This window comes from Mixophyes fleayi, chromosome 6 (genome assembly GCF_038048845.1).
Source record: "Mixophyes fleayi isolate aMixFle1 chromosome 6, aMixFle1.hap1, whole genome shotgun sequence".
NCBI classification, from domain to species: Eukaryota; Metazoa; Chordata; class Amphibia; order Anura; family Limnodynastidae; genus Mixophyes; species Mixophyes fleayi.
Window position 1 is genome coordinate 199978155 of NC_134407.1, and position 18124 is coordinate 199996278.

General features: G+C 41.0%; 1 protein-coding gene across 10 annotated transcripts in view; it reads right to left on the reverse strand.

Annotated features, from left to right (window-relative positions):
• Positions 1–6892: 6892 nt before the first annotated feature.
• BPTF (bromodomain PHD finger transcription factor) overlaps positions 6893–18124 on the reverse strand; it is a 42144-nt gene continuing 30912 nt past the window's right edge. For 7 of the 10 annotated variants that reach the window (XM_075178016.1, XM_075178020.1, XM_075178017.1 and 4 more), the window contains 8 exons: positions 16598–16680; positions 16287–16512; positions 15888–16207; positions 12345–12518; positions 11580–11772; positions 10861–10945; positions 9371–9557; positions 6893–7842 (listed from right to left, as the gene is read on the reverse strand). In XM_075178016.1, coding sequence (XP_075034117.1) covers positions 7809–7842; positions 9371–9557; positions 10861–10945; positions 11580–11772; positions 12345–12518; positions 15888–16207; positions 16287–16512; positions 16598–16680 — 1302 coding nt within the window. In that variant the 3' untranslated portion in view covers positions 6893–7808. Of the gene's footprint in view, positions 8487–9370; positions 9558–10860; positions 10946–11579; positions 11773–12344; positions 12519–15887; positions 16208–16286; positions 16513–16597; positions 16681–18124 lie in introns of all 10 variants that reach the window. The other 3 variants (XM_075178025.1, XM_075178024.1, XM_075178018.1) reach the window with 2 other exon arrangements.

Below are 18124 nucleotides of genomic sequence, written 5' to 3' on the forward strand. Positions count from 1 at the left end.
TGCCGGAAATCCTTAAATTTCACTGAACAAGAGCAGTGGGTACATAGATTTCGGTCCTCAACAGTAGATCTCTGCAAAGCAGCCAGATGGTCAACTACTCATATCTTCACCAGATGGTATTTGCTGGATGTAATGTCATCAGATGATGCAGTTTGGGAGACATTCTCCACACAGCTACTTATTAAAATTGTCTTTGATTATGCAGCATCCATGGTTAATCTGGTGCTTGTTGCATACCTTACTTTCTCCTTCATCCCCTCTGGGGGACACTGCTACCATGGGGTTGTATGAGGGCGCATGGAGTTGGCACTTAAATAGTTAACAACTAAGTTTGCTGCTGACTCCTCCGCTCTGCAACCCCACAGACCTGTTTTGTTTAAGTGCCCAAGGAGTTAGGCTGTGTTTAGTACTGCTCTGTAGTACTTGGGGCTGTTAGATTTTTATTATTTTCTTAGTGTTATTGACATGTCAGTGAGGTTAAGAGTAGATTAGTGTTATGTTTTACACTGGTTCACTTAGTTTTTAGACGGAATATAGTTCCGTTTTTGTTTATTAAAAATATGAAGAACAAGAAGAAGATAGGAAATAATCAGCCTGCAGGTAGTGACAGCCACTAGGCGACTGTCACTGTATTCTCCCAATGGGTCCGGCGCTGCCTCAGGCTTAGAGTGCGGGGACTTTGTCTGAGGAGCGGCCATTTTCAGGGAAATACCAAGTCTCCCGCCGAGGCGGAGGGGGGACTTAGATTTCATCTGACCACAGATTAAAAGACTGCAACGCAAAAGAAACAAAAGAGAGCTATAATAAGCAAAAGCCTCCAGTGAGCGGGTAGGATAATCCTCCTCAAAGCAAAAGCTTCCAGTGCGGGGAGTGTAATGGAGACACTCCCTCCCCCCCCCCCCCCCCACTGATTGGTACACTCCAAAGGCGGGAAAATTCAGCTACAGTTTACCTCAGATGGACTCATGACTGAAATAATGGAGAATCCATCTGCTGCTGACTTCACTTCCTTGAATAAACAATTGCAGCTAAGTACCCCAGTGGGGGAAGTTATTTTGATATAAGTCAGCAGTGTTATATGTTTATGTGTGTGTATAATATATATATGTGTGTGTGTGTATAATATATATTTGTGTGTATAATATATATATGTGTGTATAATATATATATGTGTGTGTGTATAATATATATTTGTGTGTATAATATATATATATGTGTGTGTAATATATATATATATGTGTGTATAATATATATATATATGTGTGTGTGTATAATATATATATGTGTATGTGTATGCTTCTATGTGTATATATGTGTTTACAAAGGGCATATAGAGTTATAACTAGACTCTATCTGCACTTAGGTGAATTTTCACAATATCTTCCACTTTTACATTATTATTACCAGAAATTTATATTACTATTTTGTCAGAATTTGTAATTATTTTACTGTAATTTTCTCTGTGAAAGTTGCCCAATCTGTATCTCTTTTTTTTTTTTTTAAAGAGAAAAGGAATACAATGTCTGATAACAACAACAACAACAATTCTTGTACAGAATTTATTAGCTGTTCAAAATGCTCTGTCAGATTATCTGTGGGGTAAAGAGACCAGGGGGCCGTTTGTGCTCAGTGTGACACTGCCCTCAGCAGCTAAGTACCCCAGTGGGGAATAACTAGATAATGAGGCTCCTTGTGGTAATAGAGAGAACGCTGTCTATATATATATATATATATATATATATATATATATATATATATATATATATATATATCATACTTGCCAACTCTCCCGGAATGTCCGGGAGACTCCCGAAATTCGGTTCAGTCTCCCGGGCTCGTTGGCATTTCTCCCGCATCCTGGATTTCACCGGGAATCGCGTCAAATGACGCGATTCTCAGTGATTGACGCCATGTTGGAGGGCGGGAGGGGGCGGGACGAGGCCAATCGCGTCATTTTGGCCCCGCCCCCCGCAACGTAAATTACGTTTTCGCGGGGGGGACGGGACCAAAATGACACATTTGGCCTCGTCCCGCCCTCCAGTCACGCCCCCATTCCCGGAAACTTGTTTCCGAGAGTTGGCAAAGTATGATATATATATATATATCTAGCTACAGTTTAGTTTTATTATAGAAGGCTCTAAAGTTAATGGAGACAGTATTTTACATGAGTGTTCAGGCAAATTATTATGAGACAATCAATTTATTATCCAGAGATTAATTTCCATACAGTTTTGAGGTGATAGGATCAAAACAAAAGTGATTATACTATTATCTGTGGTGTTTATGGCCTGTCTGTTTCTTTTTAAATAATAAGATATAGTGGTAAAAGAGTGAGGAGGAGCATGTCATTTGCATATAGGACTGCTCCCCCTCCACATATTAGTATGTTCATTGGAGCCAATTCACAGAACTGGACAGTAGACAGTTGAAGAAACTCTTGAGCAGTTTTACTTCACAGACACTGATCAGCTGTATATACTGTGTGTGACTGACATGTTGCTCTCTATCAGCAGTATATACTGTGTGTGACTGACAGGCTGCTCTCTATCGGCAGTATATACTGTGTGTGACTGACAGGCTGCTCTCTATCGGCAGTATATACTGTGTGTGACTGACAGGCTGCTCTCTATCGGCAGTATATACTGTGTGTGACTGACAGGCTGCTCTCTATCAGCAGTATATACTGTGTGTGACTGACAGGCTGCTCTCTATCGGCAGTATATACTGTGTGTGACTGACAGGCTGCTCTCTATCAGCAGTATATACTGTGTGTGACTGACAGGCTGCTCTCTATCAGCAGTATACTGTGTGTGATTGACAGGCTGCTCTCTATCAGCAGTATATACTGTGTGTGACTGACAGGCTGCTCTCTATCGGCAGTATATACTGTGTGTGACTGACAGGCTGCTATCTATCGGCAGTATATACTGTGTGACCGACAGGCTGCTCTCTATCGGCAGTATATACTGTGTGTGACTGACAGGCTGCTCTCTATCGGCAGTATATACTGTGTGTGACTGACAGGCTGCTATCTATCGGCAGTATATACTGTGTGACCGACAGGCTGCTCTCTATCGGCAGTATATACTGTGTGTGACTGACAGGCTGCTCTCTATCGGCAGTATATACTGTGTGTGACTGACAGGCTGCTCTCTATCGGCAGTATATACTGTGTGTGACTGACAGGCTGCTCTCTATCGGCAGTATATACTGTGTGTGACTGACAGGCTGCTCTCTATCGGCAGTATATACTGTGTGTGACTGACAGGCTGCTCTCTATCGGCAGTATATACTGTGTGTGACTGACAGGTTGCTCTCTATCGGCAGTATATACTGTGTGTGACTGACATGCTGCTCTCTATCGGCAGTATATACTGTGTGTGACTGACATGCTGCTCTCTATCGGCAGTATATACTGTGTGTGACTGACATGCTGCTCTCTATCGGCAGTATATACTGTGTGTGACTGACATGCTGCTCTCTATCGGCAGTATATACTGTGTGTGACTGACATGCTGCTCTCTATCGGCAGTATATACTGTGTGTGACTGACAGGCTGCTCTCTATCGGCAGTATATACTGTGTGTGACTGACAGGCTGCTCTCTATCGGCAGTATATACTGTGTGTGACTGACAGGCTGCTCTCTATCGGCAGTATATACTGTGTGTGACTGACAGGTTGCTCTCTATCGACAGTATACTGTGTGTGACTGACAGGCTGCTCTCTATCGGCAGTATATACTGTGTGTGACTGACAGGCTGCTCTCTATCGGCAGTATATACTGTGTGTGACTGACAGGCTGCTCTCTATCGGCAGTATATACTGTGTGTGACTGACAGGCTGCTCTCTATCGGCAGTATATACTGTGTGTGACTGACAGGTTGCTCTCTATCGACAGTATACTGTGTGTGACTGACAGGCTGCTCTCTATCGGCAGTATATACTGTGTGTGACTGACAGGCTGCTCTCTATCGGCAGTATATACTGTGTGTGACTGACAGGCTGCTCTCTATCGGCAGTATATACTGTGTGTGACTGACAGGCTGCTCTCTATCGGCAGTATATACTGTGTGTGACTGACAGGCTGCTCTCTATCGGCAGTATATACTGTGTGTGACTGACATGTTGCTCTCTATCGGCAGTATATACTGTGTGTGACTGACATGCTGCTCTCTATCGGCAGTATATACTGTGTGTGACTGACAGGCTGCTCTCTATCGGCAGTATATACTGTGTGTGACTGACAGGCTGCTCTCTATCGGCAGTATATACTGTGTGTGACTGACAGGCTGCTCTCTATCGGCAGTATATACTGTGTGTGACTGACAGGCTGCTCTCTATCGGCAGTATATACTGTGTGTGACTGACAGGCTGCTCTCTATCGGCAGTAGACTGTGTCTGACAAGTTGCTTTCTATCTACAGGTACTCTGTCCTAAACATGGTTCTGGAGGGATGAGTGCCTTACATCAGTTTTCCCTTACACATATCTATACAAATAAATATCTGTAGAATATTTAATGATTCCTTCATAGTTATCAACTTTTTCTTGAGAGTCTTCTATTGTGAGGATTATTCAGAGAGATATAGATATAGATATATATACACAAGATTGTGTTGGGGAGTACAACTCTGGGTTTATCCCTGTAGAGTTAGGAGATATGTATGTGTACTTATATAATCTCATAATGCTATGTATACGCACTTAGCCGAAACTTTTTCTCCGTTTGGTCCAGAATTGGACAGTATGATTAGCTAAACAACCGGAGATAAAAGTACTTTCCTGTCAGTGACTGTCCCTAAACCACGAACTCCGTGTTTTGGGTCTTTTTGGAAATCCTTTCTTGTAATCACGGGCTATAAAGTTCAGCCAATAAAGGTAGACTCCTTGCAATACGAGGACATTTGCAAATGGGTAGAGATGCTTACTCCAAAAGACATCCAAATCACAAGATCTCCCAAAAAATTTAAATTAAAATAAATCATTAATAATACACATGACAGGACCTTCCTCTCCTCGAGACTGCCAGGATAGGTGGGGGGTCACCTACAATTATTCAAATATTAGTTGACGGTATCCACCTCAGATATTTGGATCTTGGGGAATCTTGTCCAGAGTGGCAGAAATACCAGGGGTTTTATTCAAACCTGTTCTTGGTGCAAAAACAGGACTGTTCGTTTCCATCAATTCTTGGAAGCTGCTCAAAATCGCAGAGGAGAAGTAGCTGCACGATAAGGCACCTGGGGCTTTTCAATTTTCCTACAGCTAGAAGGAGACCAAGTGATTGTAGTGGCTATCATGGAGTATCTCGAGGTAAAGGAATTAACGGTACCTATAAGACGTCTCTATTTTGGACCTTGAACGCCATCCCAACTACCTTTGAAAGAAATTTCCAAACCACGATGGTCCCATACTAAGACTCCTATAAACCCAGTTGTACCAAACTATGGGGTCTATAAAAAATGGTCCCTCTCCACAAGTGACAGTCAGGAGAACTTATTACAAAGAGCGCTGCCTCAGATAGGCATTCACAGGCTGATAGGATAAACTGTAAGATAGGATCACAGTTCTACTAGTTGGGGGAAGAGTGGTTACAAGGAAGAAACTAAATGTATACTACTAAATCACAGGTGAGGCTGAAAAGGACAATAGAGTGGAAAGAACTTATTTTGTACTTTTTTTGCCAAACAAAACAAGTAAATACTGGAGACATTTTAACGTACATTTATACGTGTTAAGTGTCAGAAAAATAGAACACAAAATAACATTTTTAAATGTTCTCACAATGCGACATAACAAAATTGAAATGCAAATTTTAAATAAGGTGCAGTCACACATTAATGTTGCAAATCTGTCTAACTTTTAACAGTGATGGCAAAATCAGGCAGTAGAAAAAGTTGTACGATAGTTGGTAAACATGGTGCAAATGAGAAAGGAAAACCAAGCAGGGAACTTTTACAAAGGTCTCATTTGGTGAAGAGAAAAGATTCAGTCATTCCCAGTTTATTTTGTTAGTTCAGGCTCATGCTGGCCCCCTGCTTACCTATATACAGACATTATATTCCTAGCACATGGTGTGCAGGCTGTCATACAGTCTATGTTCCCGGAAGCAGACTATATTTTATGGTTTACACTCTGGATCAACACCTGTCCCGCATGCATCTTGGTTGAGTGAGCCTGCACAATCTACTCTCTATATTGTGTAACGCTGTGCACGAAGGAACACCATTTACGTTTACTCCTTATTTTATGTCTGAGGGTCTCGGGACAGTCAAGTGCCTCCAGGGAATGAGATGTATTTATACCTCAATAGCTAAAGCATTTTCTACACATGGGATACACGGAAACAGCTTTTATTTAGTATAAAACCAGAAAAGACCTGTGTGACAGTGTAAGCGCAGTATGTGTCCGTTACCTAGGGGACAGGAAGTTACTTAAGGCTTTTGATTCAGTCAAACACAAAATTAATCAGTAGTGGATTTACTTGCGCTTTAATGCGAGAACAAACCCTGGCTAATGCGGTCAGCTTTATCAAAGTGAATCATCAGTGGTGGTGGAAGGTCTTGAGAGCAATAAGCTTCGGCCACACACCTAATGGGAGTTTACTGCATCTGCTCTGGCCTGGGGTTGAAGGCAGAAATACAGAAATCTAATTCTCTCTCATACACACTAAAAACATCAGCAAAGATTTCTCCATAAAAAGTGTCAAAAGTAATAATCCTTTTTACACTACCTGCGGTGTCATTCCTCATTTACACAAGGCAATAGGCTGGACAGGAAAACTGCACTGGGTGTAGATGTAGAAAGTAAACAATGTAATATATAGCAAACATAATGTATTTGATTGTTTTGAAAATTGTGATATTAAAGTGATCAGTTACCAGCACATACCTCAAAAGGTCTCTAGAAGATTCTCACCTCCATTTATTGTTTCATATACATCCATATTTTGAGTTTTACATACAAAAGAAAGAAAAATTCAATCTGACAAATGTTTACAAAGAAGATATCTTGAAAGAGAATCCCGCCTGGCAGCTTGAGCGCAGCAGGAGGGAGGGGAAGGGGGTCTGGTTTCATCATTCCGAAACAGTCTTGTAGTCATCAGTCTAACTTTTTTGTTTTGTGGTTTTATTTTTGTTTTCTTTGCAAGATTGCTGTAAAACTTTTTCTCCCGCCACGAACAAGAAATTCAGCTGAATCACCAGTTTTGAGTGTGCACAAATATACAGGTAGCAGCTCCTTTCATAGAAAGAAAAGACTTGTACTTCTTAGTTTCATTTTTTAATTATAGGAATTGTGTTAAAATACAGGACGAATTAAATGGATAGGGTCCAATTTGCCTTTTTTTTTTTTTTTCTCCACTCTTTCATTTTAGAAAATTCTTTTTTTTTTTTTTTTTAATAAGAAAAAATAATTAGTCGACAAATGAGAGTAGCAATAAAAAAGTGTCTCTGAACAATAAATAAATACAGTCAAAAAGTCATCTGTGTGAACTTTAAACCAGCTTCTTCACTGAAGAACATGCGACATGATACGTGGAGCAGGGTCCACTGCATCGCTTAATCCACTGCCCCCAAATTCAGCTGATCTTTTCCTGCTTTGTCGCAAGGATAAAGGGATTTAAATCAGAGCTAAAAAGTAGGTGAGTGCCGCCCGCTTACCCCTTTTCTTTATATCCTTTGTCCTTTGGACAAATTAAGCCAAGAATCCTATTTGACCGAGGTGCAGAATAAAAAGTTTCTCCAGCTCTGTTGGCTGACAAGCCAAGCACACAAATGTCAGTGAGCAGGTCCGTAGCTCGTGTCCGTTTAACAGGCTGACTGCAGCTTGTTGTTATGAGACCTGTACGGTACAGAAAACGTCAAGATTTACACAGAGGTACAGCTGTCTGTTCATCGACTTTCGGGAGGGTAAAAGCAATGTCAAGTTAATAAAACGATGACAGGGGCACTACGATTGGATACGTGATATAATCTGCATCTGGAGACCTGATGTAATTATCCTACAATTGTAAACAGTCCCACCTGGCCACCCACCCACAAGTCAACACAGGGTGATCAACTAAGATTTGGCGATCAGGTTATTTGCAAAACGGGGAAGGAAGGAACAAACATACATACATGATGAAAATATTCTACACATCAACTCAAGTGGCTTATGGGATATTCACAAATGATGTCAGGTAAATTATACAATATATGTACAAAATATATACTATGTTACAATGATTGGTGCATGTCTGTAGTCAGGAAACCACAGCGCTTTATACATGTACAAATACAGAATCCAGGCACTTTTCCCCCACGTCCTCAGCACAGTATACAAAGTTATATGGAAATTAAAGTGTCCGGTGGTGCGGTGTTGGAGAGATGGCAGGGGTAAGAAGACGGGTTTGTATTGTCTTTCAAACAATGCCAAAAAATAAAAACAAAGTGATGGGAGACAAAAATCCAACATCCAGCTGTACTGTCTACAAGAATCACAATCTGCAAGAGAAAAGAGACAGAGCATGCAATGAGATGAGCAAGTTGTCACACACTGCTTGACTAACAGGAAGATGCCGCACAGACAATGACGGACGGTACAGCAATTACCAGTGAACACACAGTAGGCGATCTGGAAGGTGCTCATGGATGCATGACCTTTAAATGTGCTCTAAAGTATTAAAATGTGCTTTGCCCTATACGAAAGATAGATTACTGACATTCAGACAATAATTTCAGGGGACAGAAAGAATATATTGAATAAAACTAAAAACATGGCAAAGTATTTACACTAGGCTTCCTGCCAGTATGCCTACTAAAATGACACCAAAGTTAGATACTTACCAAACATAAAATGACTAAAAAAAACAAAATAAAAAAGAAAAAAAAAAACAAAACAAAAACCCAGCAAAAAAAACAAACAAACCCCACAATCCCCCCCCCCATCCCACAAAGCTATACTTTGGGGATGGGAACAGCGATTTCCTGCATGTGACCACTGCTCCTGCTCTATTCCCACAGTCATGGGGGAATACACGCTGCCTGTGTGACAACCTACTGGGGGCCCAGGAGTGAGGAAAGTGTGGCAGACATCACAAACTTAACTCTGGGGCTCTAATAAATGGCCGGAACAGCAGGACCCCAAATATGTAACATTTTTAGGATGGTGGTTACTTTTTTTATCTCTTAATGTCACTTTCAGAAATGTACATAACATACAAATGAATAAGAGGTGATGAAACATCAGTATTAGTGGCACTGGATGTGTGGGGACATACATATATGGATACAGGGCCTCACTGGGCCATGTTAAAATTCTGGACAGACAGAAAATATCTGACTACTAATTCAGTGTTAACAGGATCATGAAAGCCCGTCTGTCTCACCTGCTGGCCTTGAATGCTTTCAACTTCTGTACAAAAAAGGACTCTAGAATCTCAGCACTCTGGCAAAATGTGGACTCACTGGGGTTGTAATAACGACAATTATCAAATATTTTGGTCATGTCAGCGACAAACTCAGTCAGTTTCTTGTAGTATCGGGTCCGTATTCTCTCCTCCATGGTGGACAGGTCTGTAAAAAGGAACAAAAATGAATTGCACTTGGGATATAGTGTTGTCATATTCCAAAGACATGAGGATCCAAACCTTGCCACACACCAAGGGTTTAGCCATTTCTACAATTAAAGTGTTGGCATCTGCAAAATCACTGCGCAATGTCTAGGCAACTAGACCAGCAATACAAGCTAACAGAACTTCTACAGGGCGACTACACAGAGGTGGATCTCAAGATCTGCAGGATAAAAGTGGTTGATTCATTAAACATTCTACAAACACTGGAGAGATTGATTATGTAGTATGGAGGCTTAAAACAACAAGTCTGTTAAACAATAATAAAGAAAATCGGAGTCAGTTGGGTGAATCTCCCATTATGTTCACACACAGAGAGAGCAATGGTCTGGAGCCCAGCAGTCAAGTCTACGTGACAAGTTTAATAAACCCCATAAACTACCCCAAAGAAGCAAACACTAATTGACATTGCTATTCAGGAACATTCCAATCTTGTGTTTGTCCTTCCTGTTAACTCACTGAGGGTCATATAATGTCAGTGCACAGAGCGAGACCATGTGATGTGAGCTACTGGACTGTGATAAACCGTCTCCACCTCCGCCAGGAAGCTTACACAGACAAACAGTGACCGGCTTTACTACACTGTAAATGTTTATTTTTTTTGTTCTACCACTTTCCAAACCTAAACACTCGCCTCAGATTGCTAACTAAACACAGTACGTGGCTAAAGTCCTGCCCCATTCCAAACATATTTAGAGCACATACTCTACAGTAACACTATTGTTTGGAGTAGCCTATGCATGTCCAGATAAGGGAATGACCTCAGCACCCAGGAGAGATCAGAGCCAACGCAGAGGACTAAGTGTCAATAATATTGCCCTAATCATGGATATCAGGGGCCAACGCACTGTTTCTGTGCCAGTGAAAATTTACTGCACTTATCAACAGTGGTGACCAGTAATATTAATGGTTTGGAGAATAATAGTAATATTAAATCAGAAATTAGGAGTTCAGAGCCAAAAATACAAAGGATTTTCTCTATTATGGCGGTAGTGTCAAATGGCATTTTTGCTCATCCACCTGCTTGATATACAGGGGGTGAGGATGGCTCTGCCCGTTGATGTGATGTCATACAAACCAGGCAGGGGGGGTTGGAATTAAAGAAAAATAGGCCAGAAAAATGAATCCCTAGGAAGCTAGGAAACTTTCCGATGGCTACTCATGTACGTAATATAGAACTGCATAACGTCTTTCAACAATTCACATTACGGCGGGTTATTTCTACATGCTCTCATCTACAGACTAACCCATTGGTTCCTTGATAACAATATAATAATCTGGTGCGTCTTCAGGATCCACAGCCTCCAGGAAGGGCCAGGCCATTTTATGTGTCTACGGGAAAGAAGAAAAATAAATAAGTAACGAAACCCCTACGTGATCAGCTAAACATTACTGAGGCAATCTTATATCCTGCATGCACCGCCAGTTATCTAGTAAACAAGTAACATTTGTAACTGAGTCAGATCACTCTGTGCTGCTGTAAGACGATCTGGTTATCATGCCGCAACAGAAGGAATCTGTGGTCTTGCCTGAAATAAAGTGAATAAAACTAACACCGTTTGAAAGATATGAAGACTGGTAATGAAAAACGGATTCGTTCTAAATATATCTGGTGTCTGAGCGGCTTTTCTGGGTTTCAGAGGCCGTTTCCACACATTAAACACTGCTTTGCTTTTCATGCAGGCTGTATTAACACAAAAGTAAAAAAAAAAGGAATGAATTGACCGTTAATTTACAATTTAGTTATGTTTTTGAGTGTGAACTTTCTGGAAAACCTTTAAATGGATTTTATTAAAAAAAAACAAAAAACAAACTAAAAACAAAGCACATTTGGTAACATTTTGTCCACTACAACGTGTTCTCAAAACTAAAGAGAAAACAAAAGTCAGGGTTAGAAAAGAAACTGATTAAGTGCCAGTCTTGTTATCTGTTTAAAGTTATGACAGCGATTCATTAAATACTCCACCTGTAATGATCTCAGGACCCGCTTCAAACCCTCGTAGTCTTTGTCGGTTAGAGGGCTGAGCACAGTCATGGCATCTTCTGTGGACTGGCATTCCGGACACACATATTCATCTATGTACTCCGCCTCGCTTTGTAATATCCCAACGCAGCGCCCGTGGAACCAGTTCTGGCAGCGATCACAACCAATATAAAATCTGCACACACCAACGTAAAACACAGGCGTTTATAATCTCCAAGGCAGTCAACAATTGACAAATACAGTAAAAAGAAAAATAACTACAGATAAGCAGCGTAGGAACGTGCACCACACAACAAAACATAAATCTTAAGTCTAAGGGATTGTTATATCCAAGGCCCCTAAGCAAAGTTTGGTGTATATGGCCCGTATTTTCATAGCTGCGGTACACAGTGCCAGACTAGTAAAGAAGAGAAGAGGTCATCAAATGCTTTAGAACAAAGAAGTCCTTTAAAAGCTAATCAATTTCCAGATGTGAAGCAGATAAAAAAGGTACGATGCTCAGCCGTCATCAGTCCAGAAAACATGCATCACATATATTGTAACCAGAAAGATGGTGCTTGCAAGAAACTCACTCCCCATGGGGTCTGCAGGAGAGCAGATACGTCCCCAAAAGCAGTAAGAGGATCAAAGCATGCCCAGGTCGGTTAATAAGGGTACTGAGCTAGGGAAAAGGTAGGAGACAAGCATCTGCTGTACATATCCAACGAGCGCTGTCTAGTTAGTGCAAAAAGGTTCACCAGAACTCACTGTGAATCATCATAAGGTGTTCTGCAGATACAATACAACTCCTCACTGCTGCCCTCTTGTGACCGTTTACAATCATTACAGATGTACACATCCACTTTCTTTGCTTCCGTCTCTGTGATGCCAACACATTCTCCGTGATACCAGTTAGCACAAAGCTCACAGCCAATATAGAACCTAGAACATATTCACAATAGTGACCTGATGACAACATTGTCATTTCAGAGAAAACATCCAGGATTTCAAACATTTGTAGAGTCCGCAGCTTCCTTGGTGGATAGACTGTCACTTGGAGCAATTACTCAATATAACAGAGTGGAATCACCTAGGTGTGTCTTGCTTTGCAATGAATGGCAGCTAATGACATTCTATACAGAGGTGAGACAACTGCAGCCTGTACTTCTAGAAAAGTAGTTCACCAACACCCCTAAATGTGAAAAGCCAGTACCTTTCCAAATAGATGGACCACTTCCATGACAGACTGTGTTAACACAGAAGTTTTAAACTGAGTGTCCTGGACTAAAATTTCACAATTTGGCTTAGAATTTCGTGCTTGTACCAAGTCTAAAACATAGCACTAAATTTCCATTTACAGATCATATAAAATAAAATTATACAACTTGCCAAAATACATTTTATATTTTTGAATGGAAACAAATACATCTGCCGAAAACATCTGGGACAGATCCAGCCTATAAAACATTAGACTGTGAAATTACAGTAGCTGTGTTGTGGTACGCAACGTATTACTTTCTAAACTTGGAAATAAAAGTGCATTGCTTACTTTGCCCAGCAGCGCATTAAACATGAAGCGTCTTTTCTTTCCCTTACCTCATGCTCTGACCGGTGACATCAGGAGTGTTGGCATCCCCCACATGTTACTAAGTCTAGCTGTGAGAGGCCTTGAGGCCCTGGGTAAAGTTGTGCTCACCTCTGCATAGAAACACACACCACTACATGAGGCTGGTGACGTGGATATACAAAGGCACCATCGCATGCAGGACACACAATGACACATTGTGAAGCTTGCCCGATTCCCTTATCTACTCTACTCACACACAAGGGGAATAATGTGCAGACCCATGCTCCGCACCGCTCTTCTGGGACTGTAGACACTGAGAAACTTTGCCTGGTATATCTTATACATCTTTATGGCGTTCTACATTATCTGGATAACATGACATGAAACGGCCAATCAAATATCTGGATAAACTAAGACCAAGCGAGTGTACAAGTCTCACAGCACTGTCTAAGGTGGCACCATGCACAAGGCACAACACAAATGAACCAAACCACAACAAGAATGAGCGTGTCACAGGTGTTGCAGATGTCCGATAACATATAAAAGGTCATGGCATGGTAGACAGGATGACTGGTGGGCCTGTCTACAATCTCCATAACTTACCTGGCCTGTCCTGACACACCTGGCTCTTCCTAATACAATAAGCAGCAGCGGTTACAAGATTAAGCCAGTGTGTAAATACATAAGAATTAATGGCAGAGTTGTAAGCATACTGAGAGGATGAAAAAAAACAAAAAAACCAAACCTTGACCATATGATCTTGTGTCGCCACCTAAGATAGGTAGGACATAGTAAAACGGTGACTATATAAAGTAGTCTTATTTAGTAACTACAAAACCCAGCATGATTTACCAACCACAGGCTGGCAGAGCATGCTGAGACTTGTAGTACCACAGGTTGTGTAATCCTTACATGCAGAAAGAAAGCCACAGACTGGGCTGTTATACAGCACAGTGACTATAAGTATCACTATAATCTATACACTAAAGGGGATGGCAAGGACAAATTATAAATCAAAACTTATTAGAAGTGATGATATCTTGGCTCAACGTCTATAGAGACAGATGATCATACATAATAGAGTACATAAAATCTGCAATTGGATTAGCCCATCTGATAATCTTTTCTGGCGAGTCTACTTCAAACCAGATGTCGTAGAGCCATTAAAACAGAAAAAAAACAAAATCTATGAAAATACATTTTCAGTCAGATTTAGGACCCATTGTTCCATTTTGAAGCATTTAAGTGTTATCCAATTTTGGACAACACCCCTTCATGTTTACCTGACCCCCCCCCCCCATTACCTCCAGCTGGGAGGCGATGGGGCTGGCGTAATTAATCCATCAGCTTTATAGAAGCGGACTGGATATAGTCACTCTTCCCTGGTATGATATAGTAGTACTTGGTGGTCCCTTGCTACAGGGAACATATTTGTTACATGGTGGGCATGGTCAGCGGGAGGGAAAAACTGAAGGGGGTGGCTTCATTGATGGGTACAAATTTTGAACTAAAAATGCCTGTTTAGAAATATCAAAATGATAATAAAAAAAATAAATAAAAAAAAAAGGCAAATTATTTTATTAGTTAGCGATGCACACTAGTTTTGCAGATTCAACAAAAACAAAGACCAACATAGATGCCCAGAAACCATGATTTGTGCCTCAAGCCACAGGTTAGGAACAATGGCAGGAGACTTGGTTGCATTTTGATATGTCCACATGAACTGTACATATGGAGCATAATTTAGTGAAGTAAATGAAGCAAAGAAAACTTGTATTGATATTACAATTAATTTCATTAATTACAATTAACTGAAATATCCCAAACTTGAGCACAGATTTGTCACAGGATAGCAGATTCTCCAGGCAATGCTTAGCTGTAGTTCAGTGTTTGCTACACTAAGCCCTGCTCCATCTGTACACACCAATGCTGCCAACTAGATTATGTGTCTTAAACTATGTGAGTAATGACACTTGATGACTATGTGGCAATTTTTAAAGCAACCAACAAAAATTATGTACACTAATAAATAAACTTTTTATTCCATCCATGCAGATAGAATAGGTATTTGATAAAATAGATACTTGACGATCCACAAAGGAAGCTGGGTTTACACAAGGCAAACAAACTGAAGTCAATGCATTTGAAAATAAAATAATATCTCCAGTAAGCAAAATGTTTGTACCATGATCTAGTAGAAAGTATATTCATGCCTGAAAACACCACCTTTTTTTAACCCTTAAATACTGAACTGTTGCCACAAGAAAGGACATTTCTAGTAATGTAGTGTTAGGCCCTGCAGTAAAATCACATTTCAATGCAAACGTTGGGAATAACGATACGTCTACAGCCAACATTAGCCACACTCCCACATATTATTAACAAGGGCACTTAGGTCTCCAAAAGGGGTGTGTGTGTATGTATGTGGATTTATACTATCATCTCCAATGGGACAGGGACTGATGTGAACGATTACATACGCTCTCTGTACAGCGCTGGGTATTTTCATTGGCGCTGTATAAACACACCATAAATTAAAGAACATTTGAAAGAAGCAGCACTTGGGATAGAAAATTATCTGCACTGAAAAGAATATAGCCAGTAGATTGCTGCTTTACTACAGTAAACATTAGAGTACTCTGGGGGACTTCCAAACAACATTGGGGGAGGAGGTTGGGGACGAGCCCAAACAAGTGTAACAGAGTACTACCTAGGAAGTAAACCCTATTAAAACAGATACTAACTTTGATTCGTCATACGGCGTCTTGCAGATGCAGTAGATCTTGTTGTCTTTCTTGCTGTCTTTTGAGGTAGTGGAAATCATTTTCTTCTTTTTTGACTTGGAAGGGGCAGGCTCTCTCTCTTCCTCTCGCTTCCTTTTATGGGAAGACACAGTGGTGGAAATGGATGTAGGGGAGGTGGGTGTCGGTCTGTGTACTGGTGGTGGGGTTGGTAAGGGCATAGGAGGTGGTGGTGGTGGCGGCGGGGGCGGGGTTGCGGCTGCAGCCGCAAGGGCTCTCTCTTTTTCCTTTTTGATCTTATTCAGGTCTTTCTTTAACTCCTCCTGTAAGCAGTTTAGAGAATTCAGAATGGATTAAGCTTTCATTTCCCAGTCCTTCAGCTGCAATAGAACAATACAATACCTGAACCTCGATCTGTAGCTCTTTGTCCAGAAGTGCCCTTTTCTTTAGGATCTCCGCTTTCAGCTGCTCCTTGTGTTTGAAGAGCAGGGCGGAGAGCTTGCTGGCATTCTGTTTGCTCTTCTTCTGCTCCACACTCTCCTCCCGCTTTCGCTTCTTAGCGGCCTGTTTCTCTTCTTTGTCGATCTTATCCAGGATGTATTTCATCACCTGGTTGCACACGATCACTCTAAAAGGTGATATGACCAAAGGTTTTAAACTCTAAACAAGTATCGAACATGTAGACATTACGACTGTTGACCAATGTGTCCTACCTCTGATTTTCCTCTCTTTCCACCGGGGTCATTGTCTTCTTCTGTTTCAAGTGCTCGATGACCGCATTTTGCTTCATCACAACCTAAGAAGCAGAAATACGTTAAAACAGTTAAGGTTGGGCTCTAGCAAGTTACATGTTTTATAAATTCTATTTGTCCTGATCTAAAGGGAAGCTAATCAGAAATTCCCAGTGTTACAAGTTGCCCATTGAGATTCACAAAAAGGGGAAAATCCTTTCTGACCCAAAAATGTGGGCAGAAAATGTTTTGTAATGTATCTTTTTCTTTGATTTTTTTTTCTTTTTTTTAGTTTTTTTGTATTTTTCTACTTCTCTATTAAAATGCTTGTGTATTCTGGCATGCTGGTGCTGGTCTGTTCATTTTATTTGAACAATTGAGGCTACATATCTCTATCTATATACATACACACATTATAAATATAATCTTAATAAAACCTTTTTGACCCTTAAGTAAATAGACCTAGTTTTTCCAACTTCTCTTTAGAATTTAACACTTCCAATTACCACTATTAATGAGGCTGCCTACCGTGGAACCCTCTCTAGGTCTATTAATGAGGCTGCCTACCGTGGAACCCTCTCTAGGTCTATTAATGAGGCTGCCTACCGTGGAACCCTCTCTAGGTCTATTAAGACTTTCTTACAGTGAAGTGTCCAAAATCCCTTTTTACGCAACCCAGGATGCGATTTGCCTTTGAAGCTGCTGCCTGGCACCTTGTTTTCAATCTGTTTTTCCCATGTATTGTGCAAGTAGCAGTTATTACCAAGGCTTAGGTGTAGACACCTACATTTATCTACATTACATCTGCCATGTCACAGTCCAGTTAACTATATGGAGGGTTAAAGTATTATCAGCAAATATGGACACCTTCCTGACTCAGTCATCTATATGTTCTGTTTAGAACTATCCATTGTTTTTTTTAATCCCTTAAGCAGTTTCCTGCCCTTGTACATGATTTTTTCCTAGACCTAGTACTCTATTTGCTGGTTATTCTGGCTTGATATTTCTGACCGCTTATTCAGGATTATAACTGCAGAGGAGCATGCAGAGCTGGGTTCAACACACAAGCTCTTAAAAGAGCTTTATACAAACACACACATAACAGCCTTAGCAAACGAATGGATGTACAGACACACCCTTTAAATGGGGCTTTGCTGCCCCTTGTATAGTTTTGAACACGTTTTGGCGGCAACCAGCCCAGGTTGAGTCACTTATCTTGCACGTCAATCAGCCCGGACCATTACACACACATTGTAAAGTGGCCGATGTATCTACCCAACACACACACACTGCCAGGGAGTCTGAGAGACTTCACTTTAAATCTCCTAACTAAAGAACCTTCCTGAATTTGGATCCCTGAGGTTGGGTGCCCCTCCAAGACAAATATAGCTATAGGAGGATAATACCCAGACTTCGGAGCAGCAGTCCTACTGCTGTCACACACAGAGCTCATCTATGGTTCACTTGTGGTGCTTTGTTCCACTGGAGCATTCTGTATACTGCCAGCCC